The sequence below is a fragment of the Hemitrygon akajei genome, unplaced genomic scaffold (genome assembly GCF_048418815.1).
Source record: "Hemitrygon akajei unplaced genomic scaffold, sHemAka1.3 Scf000126, whole genome shotgun sequence".
Taxonomy (NCBI): Eukaryota; Metazoa; Chordata; class Chondrichthyes; order Myliobatiformes; family Dasyatidae; genus Hemitrygon; species Hemitrygon akajei.
The window spans coordinates 1,266,741-1,290,252 of record NW_027332012.1 but is presented as its reverse complement, the minus strand read 5'-3'; the positions used below and the strand labels follow the sequence as shown (position 1 = coordinate 1,290,252).

The 23,512-nt window shown below is 48.6% G+C and overlaps 1 protein-coding gene across 1 annotated transcript in view; it reads right to left on the bottom strand.

Moving 5' to 3' along the window:
* Positions 1 to 2,015: 2,015 nt before the first annotated feature.
* LOC140723693 (nuclear factor 7, brain-like) overlaps positions 2,016 to 23,512 on the bottom strand; it is a 66,396-nt gene continuing 44,899 nt past the window's right edge. The window contains exon 5 of the mRNA XM_073038252.1: positions 2,016 to 2,126. Coding sequence (XP_072894353.1) covers positions 2,016 to 2,126 — 111 coding nt within the window. The remainder of the gene's footprint in view (positions 2,127 to 23,512) is intronic.

Here is a 23,512-nt window from a genome sequence, read left to right as displayed (position 1 = left end):
CAACGGCATAGATTTTACGTAAGAGGAGAAAGACCAAAAGGGAGCATTTTATCCACAGACAATGATGGGGATGTGGAAGGAGCGACTATAGAAAGTGGTAGGGTTGAGTTCAGCAAGTGGGTTTAAAGGATATCTTTACAGGCTAATGGATAGTACCTGATCACAGGGTTATGGGCTAAACGCAGGCAAATGGGGTGAATTCAAGTGGGCATGGACCATTTGGAAGGAACCACACTTGCTGTTCATTGGTACTCTGTGATTTCAGACAGAGGTTTGAATAACAAGGAGTGTTTTAAGAAGAAGAGTGTGAGGTTTCGAGGGGATCTGAGGAATAATTGCCTCTGAAGGTTACCATCTGGAACATAATGACGGAGGACATGTTGCAGGCAGGTATTTAAAGACCATCTCTTTGAACATTTGAATCACCAAGGCAGAGAAGGCAATAGACCAAACGCTGAATTGGAGAAGGCAGATAACTGGGATATAATGATGAGCTGAAATCCCTGTTTCACTACTTATATGCCGGTTCCTTAGCTTTTACACAGGCCTTTTGATCATAGTTAAAGACTGTAAAGTTTTATGAGATTTTTTTATTTATTCGCCTTGTGCAGGTGCCGGTGGGCAAGTTATACACGGGTTTCTGAAATAGAGATTGGGATCCCACAAGGCAGTATTTATTATTTCTTATTATAATTAATAATATTTTCTCTGAGATAGGTACAGGGGTGGGTAAATCACTATTTGCAGATGATGGAGGTTTATGGATTAGAGGTAGAAATGTCAATTTAACTGTATATGGGATGCCATTAGCAATTAATCCGTTGGCAAATCGATGGGACTTGAGCTTTCAGCGGCAAAAAACACGTCAAGTGTTTTATAAACAGGATTAATAGACCTGCGCTTGATTTGAAATCATCCGATCAAACTCTTGAAGACGTGTCAGAGGTGAGATTTCCAGGCAGGTGGATGCACAATGAGCTGACATGGAGGCACCGGATCAGTAAAATAATTGATAAATATAAAGGAGCAACAAATATTCTCGGTGTCTCTGTGGATATTCTTCGGGAGCGACATGAAAATCTCTGCTGACCATTTACATTTGTTTCATTAGATCTTGTCTTGATTCTGTGGCTCATGGATCAGCTTCATCTCTAACTTTCAAATGTTTGGCTGTGATACAAGCACAGGCTTTAAGATTCTGTTGTGGTGCAGTAAGGTCGTCTCCTGTTTCAGGTTTACTGATTGATTTTGCGGAGATTGAATTTAATGTTAACGTACTGGATTAATTTGAAGGAGCAAAGAAATGATCATCCTGTTAGAGGTGTGTCGGAGGACTGTTGGGAACATCACAAGAAGAGTGTTATAGTTTTGGGTGCTTGGGTTCTTATTACGCTGGGAATGCGGGTTCGTTGAATTATGCAATATGTTCCACTGTGGCATTCTCGGTAACCCCAACTTGTTTTTTCAATGCCTTTATTGATCTTGGGGTACACGATTTAATAAAGTCTCAGGATTTTGTTATGCCTGAGAATCTGTTAGTTCATTGGTATATTAAGAAAATTTATTGTGATATGTTAACCATTTTACAGAAGGACCAAAATATAATTTCACTGGGATATTTGGTGTGGCTGTTTTTGTGCCCAGATTATAGGTAACGATAACGAAACAACATTCACCGATTTCTGGAGAACAACATTCTCGATGCACTTTCAGGTGAAGCACGTGACCCCATCGTGAGCTTGGTCACATCCTCATCATGGAAGACAATCCAATTGATGTCATCCAAGCAGTCCTGTAGCATGAAGACCGATTGGTCGGACCAACAGTGGACGGATCACCTATGGCCGCCTCTTGTTTCAGCTTTTGCCTGTACATCGGCAGAAGCCGGATCAGAGAGTGATCTGATTGTTGAAGTGTGGTCGGAGGAGCACTTTGTAAGCGTTATGGAAAGGTCGCGTGTGCCAGCTCCCCGAAGCTCACCTGGATGTGCTGACAACACTTCGGAGGGACTTCAGTCAGCGATGCTGGATTAAAGTCACGGCGACAATGAAGGCAGCCTCTGGGTGGGCAGTCTTCAGCGTGTTGAGGGTTTCGTACAGTTCCTTGAGAGCCGGGTCAGTATCAGTCTGGGGCGGAATGTACACTGCTGTGATGATAACACCGTGAACTCCCTGGGCAGCCAGTAGGGTCTAAACAGCTGCGCCACATCTGGGCAACAAAGGATTGGAGCACATGTATATTCTGGGGGTTGCACCAAGCATTGTTGACCATGAAACATACCCCACCTCCTTTACTCTTCCCAGTGAGGGGTTTCCATCTGTCCCCAGGGAACAGGGAGAACCCAGAGGGTTCGATGGCGTGGTCCGGTGTCTCCTCCGTCAACCAGGTCTCCGCAAAGCACAAAACCTTACATTATTTTCTTTCCCGCTGGTGAGAGAATCTGGCTGTCAGTTCACACAGCTTGTTGTCCAGGGACTGGGTTCTAATCACGCTGGGAATGTGGCTTTGTTGGATTATGCAATATATCCCACTGTCGCGTTCTTGGTAACCCCACATTGTTTTTCTCAATGACTTTAGTTGATTTTAGGATACACGATTGAGGTCTCAGGATTCTGTTCTGCTGGACAATCTTGATTCGTCTGTATATTGTGGAAAATTATTATGATGTGTTAAACATTGCTGCAGAAGAATCAAAAGATAACTTAACCGGGATGACGGTGTGGCTGTTTTTTGTTCATGAATTACAAGTGACGATAAAGAAACAATTTACCAACCATTTATCAGTATATATAGTAGAATTTGTTTCCATCATTTTAGGCTTACAGTGGGAGGTGGAAATATGTTCATGTAAAGTTGTCATTTGTTCAGATACCTTTTCGGTTTTGATGAGTCTTAAAACAGGTAATTCTCGCAGTAGGACAGATTTACTGTCGGAAACTCATCAAACATTATTTCATACGCAGAGAATTGGTTTATATTTCCACTTTTTATGGGTTCCTGCACACAGCGGATCAGTTAAAAAATCTGTTAAAATTTCAACTAGCACATCAGAAGCTAACGGGTTGTTGGATTAATAATTAAATCAAGATTGTAGGGATAAAGGACATCAATGGAGACACCTTTACAGAATACATACCTGTTGTGTTTATGGAAGATTGTGGATGACACAAGAAGGTAAGGAATTATATTGACACGACTTGGAATTTGACACACTATGCCTAATTACTGTATTCCTTTGTTCGTGTTGGGAAGCATCATTCTGGGTATGTAGTTTTCATTTTAAAAATGGCAATAATTTTTATTTAACTCACGCTGTTGTGTTTTGTAACGTACAATCTATAGGACTTTAGGGGGGTAATTTAGGTTTCATTTGAAAAAGGAAGCAGTGAGGGTTTTATGTCCCAATTCTCTACACCACACTCCAGTCCAGTTCGTGTCCGGAATGCGGCTTTAAATTGGAGTGTCCGCCGCTGTTTATACAAACCCCGCCCTCGTTCTCACGTCAGCCAATTATTCAAGGAAAGGCGGAGACTGGTGTGATTGACAATGGATTAGCCAACCAGCTAGACCGTCGCTATTAAAGTGGTCCTGACGAAGGGTCTCGGACTGAAATGTTGCTTTCCGACTTGCTGAGTTCCTCCAGCTTGTTTGTACGTGTCGGCTAGATCCCCGCCACTTTCTGGCAACGTCGGGCTGCGCGTTCGGTGGGCGGGAATGGGAACTGATGGGCATATTTGCAGACCAATGGTCGAGCGGTATTCAGGAGTAATTCTTTGACTGCCATCTGAAGGATCCAATGAGGTACCGAGTTTCCAGGCCGGTGCTTTGCCCCGTCCCACACACACACTCTGGTAACCTCCCGGAGCTGCCGGTCGATGGGACAATCTGCCCGGGAATAAACATAGAAACCTCCGGCACAAAACAGGAAGTTGCTGTGCCGAACATGTCCTCACCTTAGAAACACCTGGGAGATGAGGCTGTGAATGTGAGGATCTGGAGCCCGGACCGGAGACACTGCGGCCGCCTCTGCCGTGTGCTCAGGACGCGGCTTTATTAATGAACTGAAGCTCCGAGGTGACCGGATATTTCACCGGCTCATCACCTGATAACGTCTGACCCGCGCAATCCCCACGGTGACAGAATGTGATTACATTAATGAGTTAATATTTAGACCATATGTGGGAGTTAGTCTATCCCAACAAAGGTGTCTGATCAATGGAATATGCTGCCTCTGTAAATCTGCCTTGAGACTCGTCACAGCTCCAAATCAACAGACTCTCCCACATGCACATTAGATGATCCCAGAGCAAGAATCATTCATTTCAATCGGTTCTCAAAATATCTGCCTCCAACTTAAAAAAAATAGCAAGAACAGAGGTCGAAGTTCAGGTTGCATTTATTATTAAACAATATACCAAAGAAACAACCTCGAGATACAAAACACTTCAAAATCCACCGGGATTCCCATATCTGCAAATCTGTGTGCACTCCCAAATCTGTGCACGTCTGCAAACCCCAAATCAGTGTTTTCCCCCAAATCAGTGTGCATCGACAAATCCATGCGCACCCAAACCTGCCGACATTCCCAAATCCACCAACATACCCAGATCTGTGCGCACCCCAAACCTGCCGACATTCCCAAATCCACCCTCATACCCAGATCTGTGCGCACCCCAAACCTGCCGACATTCCCAAATCCACCCACATACCCAGATCTGTGCGCACTCCAAACCTACCGACATTCCCAAATCCACCCTCATACCCAGATCTGTGCGGACCCCAAACCCGCTGACATCCCACATGCACATTAGATTATCACAGAGCAAGAATGATTTCAAACACTTCACAAAACAGCTGTCTCCACCTCAAACCTAATGGCAAGAGCAAAGTTCAAATTTCAAAGTGCATTTGTTCCTGAAGTATCTATAAATGCAAAGGACTTAAGATTCATTACACCCCTAAATCAAAGTATTCCCCAAATCCGTGTGCAACCCCAAATCCGCCGAGACACCCAAATCTGTGCGCAGCCCTAAATACTCCCAAATCCCCGTGCACCCTCAAATGCCCAAAGCAATGCACACCCCCAAATTCACAGATACTCCAAAATCCATATTCACCAACATACCCTGAAACCTTCGCACATCCGCAAATCAATGTGCAAACCCATTTCCATGTGAACCCCCAAACCCGCTGACATCCCCACAAGCACACTAGATTATCCCAGAGCAAGAATCATTTCAAACAGTTCACAAAATAGCTGTCTCCATCTTAAAACGTTGAAAATGCAAACTGCATTCATTTTTAAATTATTTCTGTCTGTCTGCATCTCTGTGTGTTCCTATGCGTCCTCGTATGTGTCTGTCCGTCTTTTCATGTGTCTGTGTGTGTTTGTGTTAGAGACCAGCTCGTACATGGCGCTCGGTCTTTGTCGTGACGGTGTAGCTACTGAGAACACACGGCTATCCCGTCGACTCCACATCCCCTACCCCGCCTATTCTGTAGCGCACAAAAAGGGAACAAACTGGCCTCTCCCGGAAGCCACAAGCCTTCAACTTCTGAGAGAACATTGCTGCTTTCCAAACAATGAAGAATGACACAACATCTATAATTTACTGTGCAAGTCAACGGTCATCACTGTGCGGGGTGGGGGTGTGGAGACGGGAGGGTGGCGGGGAAAGCGGGCGACAGAAAAGGGGGAAGATTAGGGAGGAATGTGTGGAGGAAAGAGTGGGGCAGTGGGGATGAGAACGGATGAAGACAGGAGGACAGAGAGAAAGAGATTGAGGCTATATATATTTAGTCTCTCTCCTGCCTCCTCCACACTCCGCGCCCCCGCCTATTCTGTAGCACATAAAAAGGGAACAAACTGGCCTCTCCCGGAAACTACAAGCCTTCATTTTCTGAGAGAACAATGTCACTGTCCAAATAATGACGAATTATACAACATCTATAATTCACTGTGCGTGTCAACCGTCATCACAGTGCGGGGAGGGGGATGTGGGGACGGGAGGGTGGCCGGGAAAACGAGCTGCAGTAAAGGAGGAATTGGGGTGAGGGTGAGAGGCTGGAAAAGCGTTGGGTAGAAAGGGAGAAAGAGACAATACGGGAAAGAAGCGGGGGAGTGAGTGGATAGGGTAGGGTAGAATGTGTGGAGGAAAGAGTGTGGCACTGGGGAAGGGAACCGATGAAGAGAGGAGGGAGATAAAGAGAGAGTGTGGAAGAGAAAGGATGAGGGAGTGGGAAGCAAGAGATGGAGAGAAAGAGACGGCGAGGGATCAGGGAAGAGGAGGTGATGAGAGTGGGAAGGGGTTAAAATTCAACAACTTTACAGTCCCCGGCTCTGATCGCCACACTTTGACCATGGATGTCCAGTATCAATTCACTTCTATCCCCAGCAGGAAATCCCTAAAGCACATCGCTTTCTTCACGACAACAGACCCAACCAACTCCCCTACATCGACACCTTATTGGGAGTCAGAGGGCACTATAACAAACAAACAAACACTTTCGTCCATTTAGTCCGTACCGAATTGTTATTCTGCCGAGTCACATAAAGGCAGCTGGACCATGGCCCCCAATACCACTCCCGTCAATGTACTGATCCATACTTCTCTGCAATGAAATCAATAACTTTCACTGACAGCTCATCCCCCACCCTCACCACTCTCTGAGTGAAGGAATTCCAACTCAGATTCCTCATAAATATTCCACCTTTCACCCTTAAACTGCAACCTCCAGTTCCCATCTCACCCAACCTCTGAGGAAAATCCTGCCTGCATTTACCCAGTCAACAGGAGCTTCGCCTCGCCCGGCCTCTGCCTGGAGACTTGCCTTGCCTCGCCTCGGCCTGGAGACCTGCCTTGCCTCGCCTAGGCCTGCCTCTGCCTGGAGCCTCGTCTCGCCTCGCCTCTGCCTGGAGCGTCGCCTCGGCTCGTCGCGCCTTTGCCTCGTTCTGGAGTCTCGCCCTGTTTAGAAGTGACTGAGTCTACGCCTTCGCGAGGTAGGTCCAGCCGTTTTGCCGCTACCTGGCGTTGTGAACTATCTCGTCGTGTTCTGCGTTCTGTGTTATGAGTCTCGGCCCTACGTTCTGTACCCATGGAGGGGTCTGGCTCGGTGTTTCATGTTCCTGTCTCTCAGTCGGCTCGGTGTTCTACGTTCCTGACCTCTCTCGACCCAGGCTCAGTGTTCTGCGTTCCTGTTCTCCCTCGATCCAGGTTCTGCATTCGTGTCTCTCCCTCGACCAAGGCTCTGTGTTCCTGTCTCTCCCTCGACCAAGGCTCTGCATTCCTGTCTCTCCCTCGACCAAGGCTCTGCGTTCCCGTCTCTCCCTCAACCGAGCCTCTGCATTCCTGTCTCTCCCTCAACCAAGGCTCTGCGTTCCTGTCTCTCCCTCGACCAAGGCTCTGCATTCCTGTCTCTCCCTCGACCAAGGCTCTGCGTTCCTGTCTCTCCCGCGACCAAGGCTCTGCGTTCCTGTCTCTCCCTCGACCAAGGCTCAGCGGTCCTGTCTCTCCCTCGACCAAGGCTCTGCGTTCCTGTCTCTCCCTCAACCAAGGCTCTGCGTTCCTGTCTCTCCCTCGACCTAGTCAAGGCTTCTGGGTCTCGTCCTGTCCTAGTCACATCCAAGGTCCTTGTCCTGTCTTAGCCACGGTTTTGTGTTCTCGTCTTGTCATGTGCCTCGCCCAGCCCAGGAGTACTTTGCCCTCGTCTTGTGCTGGGGTTCCTTTGTCCTGTCCATAAGTCTCACGACCAGTCCTATTGCCTCTCCTCGTCCTGTAGCCACGTCGTATCCTCGCCTGGGTCTGGAGTCCGAGGCAGAGTCAAAACCCAGGTTCTGGGTCCTTGTCCAGTCTCTGGCTCGGAGTCCAAGCCCAGGCTCCTAGTTCCCAGTTCCAAGACCTGGTTCCGCTATCCTTGTCAGGTCCTAGCCCAGGGCCGGAATCCTTGTCTCGTCCGGGGCCTGTGTTGTGTCCAGCGTCCTTTCTTCCTCACTTCCCCTGCTTCCTCCTCACGCCTCGTCCTGGTCCTGGTAGTTCAGTGTCTGTGTCTTGCATTTGTGTCCACTCCCAACGCCCCCTCTTATGACAGATTGCTGCAGAAGAATCAAAAGATAACTTAACCGGGATGACGGTGTAGCTGTTTTTCGTGTCCGAATTACAGGTAACGATAAAGAAACAATTTACCAACCATTTATCAGTATATATAGTAGAATTTGTTTGCATTATTTGAGGCTTACAGTGGGTCTTGGAAATTTGTTCATGTAAAGTTGTCATTTGTTCAGATGCCTGTTCGGTTTTGATGAGTCTTAAAACAGGTAGTTCTCGCAGCAGGACAGATTTACTGTTGGAAATTCATCAAACATTTTTTCATACGCAGATTAGTGGTTTATAATTCCACTTCTTATGGGTCCCTGCACACAGCGGTTCAGTTACAAAATCTGTTAAAATTTCAACTAGCACATCAGAAGTTTAGGGGTTGGTTGGTTAATAATTACATCGAGACTGGTGGGATAAAGGGCATCAAAGGAGACACCTGTACAGAATACATACCTGTTGGGTTTATGGGAGATTGGGGGTGAAACATGAAGATCAAGAATTACATTGACACGGTTTAGAATTTGGCACACTGTGCTTTATTATTCCTTCGTTCGTGTTGGAAAACATTGCTCTGGGTTGTGTAGTTTTCATTTAAAAGCTTTCTTAAGTAATAGCAGTAACTAATTTAATTCACGGAATTGTATTTTGTTACGTACAATCTATAGGACTTTGGGGGGGGGGGTGTTAATTTAGGTTTCATTTGAAAAAGGAAGCAGTGAGGGTTTTACGTCCCAAATCTCTACACAACACTACACTACAGTTGGGGGCCGGGATGAAGCTTCAAGTTGGAGTGTGCACCGCCGTTTATACAAACCCCACCCTTGTACTTCACGTTACCCAATCATTCAAGTGGAAGGCGAAGACTGGTATGATTGACAGAGGATTAGCCGGACAACATCCAGCTAGACCATCGCCATTTTGTGAGAATGTCGCGAAGTAAGCTCGGTGCAGCCGCCTCTGCCGTGTGCTCAGGACGCGGCTTTATTAATGAACTGAAGCCTCAAGTTGACCGGATATTTCACCGCGCTCATCACCTGATAACGTCTGACCGGCGCAATCCCCAAGGTGACAGATTGTGATTACATTAATGAGTTAATATTTAGAACACAACACACACACAAAATGATGGTGGAACACAGCAGGCCAGGCAGCATCAACAGGGAGAAGCACTGTCGACGTTTCAGGCTGAGACGCTTCGTCAGGACTAACCGAAAGGAAAGATAGTAAGAGATAGAAAGATAATATCTCCTTATAGATGCTGGCCGGCCTGCTGTGTTCCATCAGCATTTTGTGTGTGTTGTTGTTTGAATCTCCAGCATCTGAAGATTTCCTCGTGTTTGGTCTTATTATTTAGACCATATGTGGGAGTTAGTCTGACCCAGCAAAGGAGACTGATCAATTGAATATGCTGCCACTGTAAATCTGCCTTGAGACTCGTCACAGCTCTAAATCAACAGACTCTTCCACATGCACATTAGATGATCCCAGTGCAAAAATCATTCATTTCAACCAGTTCTCAAAATATCTGCCTCCAACTTTTAAAAAAATAGCAAGAACAGAGGTCGAAGTTCAGGTTGCATTTAATATTAAGTTTGCATTTATTATTAAACTGTATAAACATATTTACTATAAACAACCTCGATATTCAAAACACTTCATAATTCAACGGGATTCCCATATCTGCAAATCTGTGTGCACTCCCAAATCTGTGCACGTCTGCAAACCCAAATTCAGTGTTTATCCCCAAATAAGTGTGCATCACCAAATCCATGCGCACCCACAAACCTTCCGACACCCCGGAATACACCGACATACCGAGATCTGTGCGCAACCCAAACCCGCTGACATCCCACATGCACATGAGATTATCACAGAGCAAGAAAGATTTCAAACACTTCACAGAATAGCCGCCTCCAACTCAAATCAAATAGCAAGAACAAAGTTCAAATTTCAAAGTGCATTTGTTCTTGAAGTATCTATAAATGAAACAGCCTTGAGATTCATTGCAACCCTAAATCGAAGGACTCCCCAAATCCGTGTGTCACCCCAAATCCGCTGAGACATCCAAATCTGTGCGCAGCCCTGAATACTCCCAAATCCCTGTGTACCCTCAAATGCCCAAAGCAGTGTGCACCCCCAAATTCACCGACACTCCAAAATCCATATTCACCAACATACCCTGAAACCTTCGCACATCCGCAAATCAATGTGCAGACAAATTTCCATGTGAATCCCCAAACCCGCTGACATCCCCACAAGCACACTAGATTATCCCAGAGCAAGAATCATTTCCAACAGTTCACAAAATAGCTGCCTCCATCTTAAAACGTTCAAAATGCAAACTGCATTCATTTTTAAATTATTTCTGTATGTCTGAATCTCTGTGTGTTCCTATGTGTCCTCGTATGTGTCTGTGTGTGTTTGTGTTAGAGACCAGATCGCCGACGGCGCTCGGTCTTTGTCGAGACGGCGTAACTACTGAGAACACATGGCTATCCCGTCGACTCCATACTCCCCTACCCCGCCTATTCAGTAGCGCACAGAAAGGGAACAAACTGGCCTCTCCCGGAAACCACAAGCCTTCAACTTATGAGAGAACATTGCTGCTTTCCAAACTATGAAGAATGACACAACATCTATAATTCACTGTGCAAGTCAACCGTCATCACAGTGCGGGGTGGGGGATGTGGGGACGGGAGGGTGGCCGGGAAAGCGGGCGACAGAAAAGGGGGAAGGTTAGGGAGGAATGTGTGGAGGAAAGAGTGGGGCAGTGGGGATGAGAACGAGTGAAGAGAGGAGGACAGAGAGAAAGAGATTGAGGCTATATATATTTAGTCTCTCTCCTGCCTCCTCCACACTCCTCGTCCCCGCCTATTCTGTAGCACATAAAAAGGGAACAAACTGGCCTCTCCCGGAAACTACAAGCCTTCATCTTCTGAGAGAACATTGTCACTGTCAAAACAACCGAAGAATTGTACAACATCAGACAATTCACTGTGCGAGTCAACCGTCATCACAGTGCGGGGTGGGGGATGTGGGGACGGGAGGGTGGCCGGGAAAACGAGCTGCAGTAATGGAGGAATTGGGGAGAAGGCGAGAGGCAGGTGAAGCATTGGGTAGAAAGGGAGAAAGAGACAATACGGGAAAGAAGCGGGGGAGTGAGTGGATAGGGTAGGGTAGAATGTGTGGAGGAAAGAGTGTGGCACTGGTGAAGGGAACGGATGAAGAGAGGAGAGCGAGAAAAAGAGAGTGTGGAAGAGAAAGGATGAGGGAGTGGGAGACAAGAGATGGAGAGAAAGAGACGGTGAGGGATCAGGGAAGAGGAGGTGGAGAGAGTGGGAAAGGGTGAAAATCGGGGCAGGAGATTGGAGTTAGTCTGAGGCAAAGAGAAGAAAAGAGCAATATTTGGGAAGCGGGGTGAAGAGCAACGGGAATATGGAGTGTGTGTGTGTGTGTGTGTGTGTGTGTGTGTGCGTGTGTGTGTGTGTGTGTGTGTGTGTGTGTGTGTGTGTGTGTGCGTGTGTGTGTGTGTGTGTGTGTGTGTGTGTGTGTGTATACCTATCAGTTTGCATGTTGGTGTCTGTGTTTGTTTGTTTTCAACAACTTTACAATCACTGGCTCTGATCGCCACACTTTGACCATGGATGTCCAGTATCAATTCACTTCTATCCCCAGCAGGAAATCCTTAAAACACATCGCTTTCTTCCCGACAACAGGCCCAACCAATTCCCCTTCATCGACACTTTATTGGGGGTCAGAGGACACTATAACAAACAAACAAACCCTTTTGCCCATTTCGTCCGTACCGAATTGTTATTCTGCCGAGTCCAATAACCGCAGCTGGACCATGGCCCTCAATACCCCTCCCGTCCATGTACTGATCCATACCTCTCTGCAATGAAATCAATAACCTCCACTGACAACAATTCCCACACCCTCAACACCCTCTGAGTGAAGGAATTCACACTCAGGTTCCTCTTAAATATTTCACCTTTCACCCTTAAACTGCGACCTCCAGTTCCCATCTCACCCAACCTCAGAGGAAAATCCTGCCTGCATTTACCCTGTCAACAGGAGCCTCGCCTCGCCCGGCCTCTGCCTGGAGACTGGCCTCGCCCGGCCTCTGCATGGAACCTCGCCTCGTCCGGCCTCTGCCTGGAGCCTCTCCTCACCCGGCCTCTGCCTGGAACCTCGCCTCGCCCGGCCTCTGCCTGGAGCATCTCCTCGCCCGGCCTCTGCATCGAGCCTCGTCTTGCCCGGCCTCTGCCTGGAGCCTCGCCTCGCCCGGCCTCTGCCTGGAGCCTCTCCTCGCCCGGCCTCTGCCTGGAGCCTCGCCTCGCCCGGCCTCTGCCTGGAGCCTCGTCTCGACCGGCCTCTGCCTGGAGCCTCGCCTCGCCCGGCCTCTGCCTGGAGCCTCGTCTTGCCCGGCCTCTGCCTGGAGCCTCGTCTTGCCCGGCCTCTGCCTGGAGCCTCTCCTCGCCCGGCCTCTGCCTGGAGCCTCGCCTCGCCCGGCCTCTGCCTGGAGTCTCTCCTCGCCCGGCCTCTGCTTGGAGCCTCATCTTGCCCGGCCTCTGCCTGGAGCCTCGCCTCGCTCGGCCTCTGCCTGGAGCCTCGCTTCGGCTCGCCGCGCGTTTCCCTCGTTCTGGAGTCTCGCCCTGTTTAGACGTGACTGTGTCTACGCCTTCGCGAGGTAGTTCCAGCCGTTTTGCCGCTACCTAGTGTTGTGAACTGTCTCGTCGTGTTCTGCGTTCTGTGTTATGAGTCCCGGCCCTACGTTCTGTACCCAAGGAGGGGTCTGGCTCGGTGTTTCATGTTCCTGTCTCTCCGTTGGGTCGGTGTTCTACGTTCCTGACCTCTCACGACACAGGCTCAGTGTTCTGCGTTCCTGTCTCTCCCTCGACCAAGGCTCTGCATTCCTGTCTCTCCCTCGACCAAAGCTCTGCGTTCCTGTCTCTCCCCCGATCCAGGCTCTGCGTTCCTGTCTCTCCCTCGATCCAGGCTCTGCGTTCCTGTCTCTCCCTCGACCAAAGCTCTGCGTTCCTGTCTCTCCCTCGACCACGGCTCTGCATTCCAGTCTCTCCCTCGACCAAGGCTCTGCATTCCAATCTCTCCCTCGACCAAGGCTCTGCATTACTGTCTCTCCCTCGACCAAGGCTCTGCGTTCCTGTCTCTCCCTCGACCAAGGCTCTGCATTCCTGTCTCTCCCTCGACCAAGGCTCGGCGTTCCTGTCTCTCCCTCGACCAAGGCACTGCGTTCCTGTCTCTTCCTCAACCAAGGCTCTGCGTTCCAGTCTCTCCCTGGACCAAGGCTCTGCGTTCCTGTCTCTTCCTTGATCAAGTCAAGGCTTCGGGGTCTCGTCCTGTCCTAGTCACATCCAAGGTCCTTGTCCTGTCTTAGCCACGGTTTTGTGTTCTCGTCTTGTCATGTGCCTCGCCCAGCCCAGGAGTACTTTGCCCTCGTCTTGTGCTGGGGTTCCTTTGTCGCGTCCATAGGTCTCAAGACCAGTCCTGTTGCCTCTCCTCGTCCTGTAGCCACGTCTTATCCTCGACAAGAGTCCTTGTCCAGTCTCTGGCTCGGAGTCCAAGCCCAGGCTTCTAGTTCCCAGTTCCATGTCCTGGTTCCGCTATCCTTGTCAGGTCCTAGCCCAGGGCCGGAATCCTTGTCTCGTCCGGGGCATCTGTCATGTCCAGCGGCCTTGCTTCCTCACTTATCCTGCTTCCTTCTCACGCCTCGTCCTGTTCCTGGTAGTTCAGTGTCTGTGTCTTGCATTTGTGTTATGACAGATTGCTGCAGAAGAATCAAAAGATAACTTAACCGGGATGACGGTGTGGCTGTTGTTTGTGCCTGAATTACAGGTAACGATAAAGAAACAATTTACCAACCATTTATCAGTATATATAGTAGAATTTGTTTCCATTATTTGAGGCTTACAGTGGGTGATGGAAATTTTTTCCTGTAAATTTGTCATTTGTTCAGATGCCTGTTCGGTTTTGATGAGTCTTAAAACAGGTAGTTTTTGCAGTAGGACAGATTTACTGTTGGAAACTCATCAAACATTATTTCATACGCACAGTATTGGTTTATATCTCCACTTCTTATGGGTCCCTGCACACAGCGGTTCAGTTACAAAATCTGTTAAAATTTCAACTAGCACATCAGAAGCTAAGGGGTTGGTGGGTTAAGAATTATATCGAGACTGGTGGGATAAAGGGCATCAAAGGAGACACCTGTACAGAATACATACCTGTTGGGTTTATGGGAGATTGGGAGTAAAATAGGAAGATAAGGAATCACATTGACACGGTTTAGAATCTGGCACACTGTGCTTCATTATCCCTTCGTTCGTGTTGGGAAACATTACTCTGTGTCGTGTAGTTTTCATTTAAAATCTTTCTTAAGTAATAACAGTAACTTTAATTTAATTCATGGTATTGTATTTTGTTACGTACAATCTATAGGACTTTTGGGGGGTAATTTAGGTTTCATTTGAAAAAGGAAGCAGTGAGGGTTTTATGTCCCGATTCTCTGCACCACACTCCAGGCCAGTTCGTGTCCGGAATGTGGCTTCAATTTGGAGTATCCACCGTTGTTTATCCGAACCCCGCCCTCGTTCTTCACGTTAGCTAGTTATTCAAGTGGAAGGCGGAGACTGGTGTGATTGACAATGCATCAGCCAACCAACATCCAACTAGACCGTTGCCATTTTGCGGGAAGGTCGGGTAGTGAGTTCGGTGGGCGGGAATGGAGGGGGGGAGGAAAATAATGGACATATCTACCGACCAATGGGAGGGGGGCATGATGAGTAATTGTTTGACTGACATCCGACGGGTCCATTGAGATCAACTCTCAATGGATCTCCATCAACTCTCCAGGATGGTGCATTTACACTCCGACCCCCACGCCCCCTCCCCTCACACACACTATCCTAATATCCCGGCGCTGCTGGTCGATGGGACAATCCGCCCGGGAATAACACCTGGGAGATGAGGCGGTGAATGTGAGGAGCTGGAGCCCGGACCGGAGACACTGCGGCCGTCTCTGCCGTGTGCTCAGGACGCGGCTTTATTAATGAACTGAAGCCCCGAAGTGACCGGATATTTCACCGCGCTCATCACCTGATAACGTCTGACCACAATGCCCACTGTGACAGATTGTGATTACATTAATGAGTTAATATTTAGACCTTATGTGGGAGCTAGTCTGTCCCAACAAAGGTGACTGATCAATTGAATATGCTGGCACTCTAAATCTGCCTTGAGACTCGTCACAGCTCCAAATCAACAGACTCTCCCACATGCACATTTGATGATCCCAGAGCAAGAATCGTTCATTTCAACCGGTTCTCAAAATATCTGCCTTCAACTTAAAAAAATAGCAAGAACAGAGGTCGAAGTTCAGGTTGCATTTATTATTAAACAATATACCAATGAAACAACCTCGAGATTCAAAACACTTCAAAATCCACCGGGATTCCCATATCTGCAAATCTGTGTGCCCTCCCAAATCTGTGCACGTCCAGAAACCCCAACTCAGTGTTTACCCCCAAATCAGTGTTCACCCCCAAATCAGTGTGCATTGACAAATCCATGTGCATTGCAAACCTACCGACACCCCGATATCCATCCACATATCCAGATCTGTGCGCAACCCAAAACAATCGATACCCCAAATCCACCCACATACCCAAATCTGTGCACGTCCACAAACCCCAACTCAGTGTTCACCCCCAAATCAGTGTGCATCACCAAATCCGTGCGCAGCCCAAACCTACCGACATTCCCAAATCCACCCACATACCGAGATTTGTGCGCACCCCAAACCTACCGACATTCCCAAATCCACCCCCATACCCAGATCTGTGCGCACTCCAAACCCGCTGACATCCCCACAAGCACACTAGATTATCCCAGAGCAAGAATCATTTCAAACAGTTCACAAAATAGCTGCCTCCATCTTAAAACGTTGAAAATGCAAACTGCACTCATTTTAAAAGTATTTTTGTGTGTGTGTGCATCTCAGTTTATATGCATCCCTGTATATGTATTTGTTTGTCCGTCTTTTCATGTGTCTGTGTGTGTTTGTGTCAGAGACCAGCTCGCAGACGGCGCTCAGTCTTTGTCGTGACGGCGTAGCTACTGTACACGGCTATCCCGGCTACTCCACATCCCCTCCCCCGCCTATTCAGTAGCGCACAGAAAGGGAACAAACTGGCCTCTCCCGGAAACCACAAGCCTTCAACTTATGAGAGAACATTGCTGCTTTCCAAACTATGAAGAATGACACAACATCTATAATTCACTGTGCAAGTCAACCGTCATCACAGTGCGGGGTGGGGGATGTGGGGACGGGAGGGTGGCCGGGAAAGCGGGCGACAGAAAAGGGGGAAGATTAGGGAGGAATGTGTGGAGGAAAGAGTGGGGCAGTGGGGATGAGAACGGATGAAGACAGGAGGACAGAGAGAAAGAAATTGAGGCTATATATATTTAGTCTCTCTCCTGCCTCCTCCACACTCCGCGCCCCCGCCTATTCTGTAGCAAATAAAAAGGGAACAAACTGGCCTCTCCCGGAAACTACAAGCCTTCATTTTCTGAGAGAACAATGTCACTGTCCAAACAATGACGAATTATACAACATCTATAATTCACTGTGCGTGTCAACTGTCATCACAGTGCGGTGTAGGGGATGTGGGGACGGGAGGGTGGCGGGGAAAACGAGCTGCAGTAATGGAGGAATTGGGGTGAAGGTGAGAGGCAGAAAAAGCGTTGGGTAGAAAGGGAGAAAGTGACAATACGGGAAAGAAGCGGGGGAGTGAGTGGATAGGGTAGGGTAGAATGTGTGGAGGAAAGAGTGTGGCACTGGGGAAGGGAACGGATGAAGAGAGGAGAGCGAGAAAGAGAGAGTGTGGAAGAGAAAGGATGAGGGAGTGGGAGACAAGAGATGGAGAGAAAGAGACGGTGAGGGATCAGGGAAGAGGAGGTGGAGAGAGTGGGAAGGGGTGAAAATCGGGGCAGGAGAGTGGAGTTTATTTGAGGCAAAGAGAAGAAAAGAGCAATATTTGGGAAGCGGGGTGAAGAGCAACGGGAATATGGAGTGTGTGTGTGCGTGTGTGTGGGTGTGTGTGTGTGTGTGTGTGTGTGTGTGTGTGTGTGTGTGTGTGTGTGTGTGTGTGTGTGTGTGTGTGTGTGTGTGTGTGTGTGTACCTATCAGTTTGCATGTTGGTGTCTGTGTTTGTTTGTTTTCAACAACTTTACAATCCCTGGCTCTGATCGCCACACTTTGACCATGGATGTCCAGTATCAATTCACTTCTATCCCCAGCAGGAAATCCTTAAAACACATCGCTTTCTTCCCGACAACAGGCCCAACCAATTTCCCTTCATCGACACTTTATTGGGGGTCAGAGGGCACTATAACAAACAAACAAACCCTTTTGCCCATTTAGTCCGTACCGAATTGTTATTCTGCCGAGTCCAATAACCGCAGCTGGACCATTGCCCTCAATACCCCTCCCGTCCATGTACTGATCCATACCTCTCTGCAATGAAATCAATAACCTCCACTGACAACAATTCCCACACCCTCACCACCCTCTGAGTGAAGGAATTCACACTCAGGTTCCTCTTAAATATTTCACCTTTCACCCTTAAACTGCGCCCTCCAGTTCCCATCTCACCCAACCTCAGAGGAAAATCCTGCCTGCATTTACTCTGTCAACAAGGGCCTCGCCTCGCCCGGCCTCTGCCTGAAGCCTTGTCTCGCATCGCCTCTGCCTGGAGACTGGCCTCGCCTCTGCCTGGAGACTGGACTACCCCGACCTCTGCATGGAACCTCGCCTCGTCCGGCCTCTGCCTGGAGCCTCGTCTTTCCCGGCCTCTCCCTGGAGACTCTCCTCGCCCGGCCTCTGCCTGGAGCCTCGCCTCGCCCGGCCACTGCCTGGAGCCTCGCTTTGACTCGCCGCGCGTTTGCCTCGTTCTGGAGTCTCGCCCTGTTTAGAAGTGACCGTGTCTACGCCTTCGCGAGGTAGGTCCAGCCGTTTTGCCGCTACCTAGTGTTGTGAACTGTCTCGTCGTGTTCTGCGTCTGTGTTCTGAATCCCAACCCTACGTTCTGTACCCAAGGAGGGGCCTGGCTCTGTGTTTCATGTTCCTGTCTCTCCGTCGGCTCGGTGTTCTACGTTCCTGACCTCTCTCAACCCAGGCTCAGTGTTCTGCGTTCCTGTTCTCCCTCGATCCAGGCTCTGCATTACTGTCTCTCCCTCGACCAAGGCTCTGCGTTCCTGTCTCTCCCTCGATCCAGGCTCTGCATTCCAGTCTCTCCCTCGACCAAGGCTTTGCGTTCCTGTTCTCCCTCGATCCAGGCTCTGCATTACTGTCTCTCCCGCGACCAAGGCTCTGCGTTCCTGTCTCTCCTTCGATCCAGGCTCTGCATTCCTGTCTCTCCCTCGATCCAGGCTCTGCGTTCCTGTCTCTCCCTCGATCCAGGCTCTGCATTACTGTATCTCCCTCGACAAAGGCTCTGCGTTCCAGTTCACCCTCGACCAATGCTCTGCGATCCTGTTCTCCCTCGATCCAGGCTCTGCATTACTGTCTATCCCTCGACCAAGGCTCTGCGTTCCTGTCTCTCCCTCGATCCAGGCTCTGCATTCCTGTCTCTCCCTCGATCCAGGCTCTGCATTACTGTCTCTCCCTCGACCAAGGCTCTGCGTTCCTGTCTCTCCCTCGATCCAGGCTCTGCATTACTGTCTCTCCCTCGATCCAGGCTCTGCATTACTGTCTCTCCCTCGACCAAGGCTCTGCGTTCCTGTCTCTCCCTCGACCAAGGCTCTGCATTCCTGTATCTCCCTCGACCAAGGCTCTGCGTTCCTGTCTCTTCCTCAACCAAGGCACTGCGTTCCAGTCTCTCCCTGGACCAAGGCTCTGCGTTCCTGTCTCTTCCTTGATCAAGTCAAGTCTTCGGGGTCTCGTCCTGTCCTAGTCACATCCAAGGTCCTTGTCCTGTCTTAGCCACGGTTTTGTGTTCTCGTCTTGTCATGTGCCTCGCCCAGCCCAGGAGTACTTTGCCCTCGTCTTGTGCTGGGGTTCCTTTGTCCCGTCCATAAGTCTCACGACCAGTCCTATTGCCTCTCCTCGTCCTGTAGCCACGGCTTATCCTCGCCTGGGTCTGGAGTCCGAGGCAGAGTCAAGACCCAGGTTCTGGGTCCTTGTCCAGTCTCTGGCTCGGAGTCCAAGCCCAGGCTCCTAGTTCCCAGTTCCAAGACCTGGTTCCGCTATCCTTGTCAGTTCCTAGCCCAGGGCCGGAATCCTTGTCTCGTCCGGGGCCTGTGTTGTGTCCAGCGTCCTTTCTTCCTCACTTCCCCTGCTTCCTCCTCACGCCTCGTCCTGTTCCTGGTAGTTCAGTGTCTGTGTCTTGCATTTGTGTCCACTCCCAATGCCCCCTCTTATGACAGATTGCTGCAGAAGAATCAAAAGATAACTTAACCGGGATAACGGTGTGGCTGTTTTTCGTGTCCGAATTACAGGTAACGATAAAGAAACAATTTACCAACCATTTATCAGTATATCTAGTAGAATTTGTTTCCATTATTTGAGGCTTACAGTGGGTGTTGGAAATTTGTTCATGTAAAGCTGTCATTTGTTCAGATGCCTGTTCGGTTTTGATGAGTCTTAAAACAGTAGTTCTTGCAGCAGGACAGATTTACTGTTGGAAACTCATCAAACATTATTTCATACGCAGATTAGTGGTTTATAATTCCACTTCTTATGGGTCCCTGCACACAGCGGTTCAGTTACAAAATCTGTTAAAATTTCAACTAGCACATCAGAAGTTTAGGGGTTGGTTGGTTAATAATTACATCGAGACTGGTGGGATAAAGGGCATCAAAGGAGAGCCCTGTACAGAATACATACCTGTTGGGTTTATGGGATATTTGGGGGTGAAACAAGAAGATCAAGAATTACATTGACACGGTTTAGAATTTGGCACACTGTGCTTTATTATTCCTTCGTTCGTGTTGGAAAACATTGCTGTGGGTTGTGTAGTTTTCATTTAAAAGCTTTCTTAAGTAATAGCAGTAACTAATTTAATTCACGGAATTGTATTTTGTTACGTACAATCTATAGGACTTTGGGGGGGGGGTGTTAATTTAGGTTTCATTTGAAAAAGGAAGCAGTGAGGGTTTTACGTCCCAAATCTCTACACAACACTACACTACAGTTGGGGGCCGGGATGAAGCTTCAAGTTGGAGTGTGCACCGCCGTTTATACAAACCCCACCCTTGTACTTCACGTTACCCAATCATTCAAGTGGAAGGCGAAGACTGGTATGATTGACAGAGGATTAGCCGGACAACATCCAGCTAGACCATCGCCATTTTGTGAGAATGTCGAGAAGTAAGCTCGGTGCAGCCGCCTCTGCCGTGTGCTCAGGACGCGGCTTTATTAATGAACTGAAGCCCCGAGGTGACCGGATATTTCACCGCGCTCATCACCTGATAACGTCTGACCGGCGCAATCCCCAAGGTGACAGATTGTGATTACATTAATGAGTTAATATTTAGAACACAACACACACACAAAATGATGGTGGAACACAGCAGGCCAGGCAGCATCAACAGGGAGAAGCACTGTCGACGTTTCAGGCTGAGACGCTTCGTCAGGACTAACCGAAAGGAAAGATAGTAAGAGATAGAAAGATAATATCTCCTTATAGATGCTGGCCGGCCTGCTGTGTTCCATCAGCATTTTGTGTGTGTTGTTGTTTGAATCTCCAGCATCTGCAGATTTCCTCGTGTTTGGTCTTATTATTTAGACCATATGTGGGAGTTAGTCTGACCCAGCAAAGGAGACTGATCAATTTAATATGCTGCCACTGTAAATCTGCCTTGAGACTCGTCACAGCTCTACATCAACAGACTCTCCCACATGCACATTAGATGATCCCAGTGCAAAAATCATTCATTTCAACCAGTTCTCAAAATATCTGCCTCCAACTTTTAAAAAAAATAGCAAGAACAGAGGTCGAAGTTCAGGTTGCATTTAATATTAAGGTTGCATTTATTATTAAACTGTATAAACATATTTACTATAAACAACCTCGATATTCAAAACACTTCATAATTCAACGGGATTCCCATATCTGCAAATCTGTGTGCACTCCCAAATCTGTGCAAGTCTGCAAACCCCAATTCAGTGTTTATCCCCAAATAAGTGTGCATCACCAAATCCATGCGCACCCACAAACCTTCCGACACCCCGGAATACACCGACATACCGAGATCTGTGCGCAACCCAAACCCGCTGACATCCCACATGCACATGAGATTATCACAGAGCAAGAACGATTTTAAACACTTCACAGAATAGCCGCCTCCAACTCAAATCAAATAGCAAGAACAAAGTTCAAATTTCAAAGTGCATTTGTTCTTGAAGTATCTATAAATGAAACAGCCTTGAGATTTATTACAACCCTAAATCGAAGGACTCCCCAAATCCGTGTGTCACCCCAAATCCGCTGAGACATCCAAATCTGTGCGCAGCCCTGAATACTCCCAAATCCCTGTGTACCCTCAAATGCCCAAAGCAGTGTGCACCCCCAAATTCACCGACACTCCAAAATCCATATTCACCAACATACCCTGAAACCTTCGCACATCCGCAAATCAATGTGCAGACCCATTTCCATGTGAATCCCCAAACCCGCTAACATCCCCACAAGCACACTAGATTATCCCAGAGCAAGAATCATTTCAAACAGTTCACAAAATAGCTGCCTCCATCTTAAAACGTTGAAAATGCAAACTGCATTCATTTTTAAATTATTTCTGTATGTCTGAATCTCTGTGTGTTCCTATGTGTCCTCGTATGTGTCTGTGTGTGTTTGTGTTAGAGACCAGATCGCCGACGGCGCCCGGTCTTTGTCGTGACGGCGTAACTACTGAGAACACATGACTATCCCGTCGACTCCACACTCCCCTACCCCGCCTATTCAGTAACGCACAGAAAGGGAACAAACTGGCCTCTCCTGGAAACCACAAGCCTTCATCTTATGAGAGAACATTGCTGCTTTCCAAACTATGAAGAATGACACAACATCTATAATTCACTGTGAATGTCAACCGTCATCACAGTGCGGGGTGGGGGATGTGGGGACGGGAGGGTGGCCGGGAAAGCGGGCGACAGAAAAGGGGGAAGGTTAGGGAGGAATGTGTGGAGGAAAGAGTGGGGCAGTGGGGATGAGAACGGATGAAGACAGGAGGACAGAGAGAAAGAGATTGAGGCTATATATATTTAGTCTCTCTCCTGCCTCCTCCACACTCCGCGCCCCCACCTATTCTGTAGCACATAAAAAGGGAACAAACTGGCCTCTCCCGGAAACTACAAGCCTTCATTTTCTGAGAGAACAATGTCACTGTCCAAACAATGACGAATTACACAACATCTATAATTCACTGTGCGTGTCAACCGTCATCACAGTGCGGGGAGGGGGAAGTGGGGACGGGAGGGTGGCCGGGAAAAGGAGCTGCAGTAAAGGAGGAATTGGGGTGAGGGTGAGAGGCTGGAAAAGCGTTGGGTAGAAAGGGAGAAAGAGACAATACGGGAAAGAAGCGGGGGAGTGAGTGGATAGGGTAGGGTAGAATGTGTGGAGGAAAGAGTGTGGCACTGGGGAAGGGAACCGATGAAGAGAGGAGGGAGATAAAGAGAGAGTGTGGAAGAGAAAGGATGAGGGAGTGGGAAACAAGAGATGGAGAGAAAGAGACGGCGAGGGATCAGGGAAGAGGAGGTGATGAGAGTGGGAAGGGGTGAAAATTCAACAACTTTACAGTCCCGGCTCTGATCGCCACACTTTGACCATGGATATCCAGTATCAATTCACTTCTGTCCCCAGCAGGAAATCCCTAAAGCACATCGCTTTCTTCACGACAACAGACCCAACCAACTCCCCTACATCGACACCTTATTGGGAGTCAGAGGGCACTATAACAAACAAACAAACACTTTCGTCCATTTAGTCCGTACCGAATTGATATTCTGCCGAGTCACATAAAGGCAGCTGGACCATGGCCCCCAATACCACTCCCGTCAATGTACTGATCCAAACTTCTCTGCAATGAAATCTATAACTTTCACTGACAGCTCATCCCCCACCCTCACCACCCTCTGAGTGAAGGAATTCCAACTAGGATTCCTCATAAATATTCCACCTTTCACCCTTAAACTGCGACCTCCAGTTCCCATCTCACCCAACCTCTGAGGAAAATCCTGCCTGCATTTACTCTGTCAACAGGAGTCTCGCCTCGTCCGGCCTCAGCCTGGAGCTTCGCCTCACCCGCCTCTGCCTGGAGACTCACCTCGGCTCGCCTCTGCCTGGAGCCATGCCTCGACTTGCCTTGCCTCGCCTCGGCCTGGAGAGCTGCCTTGT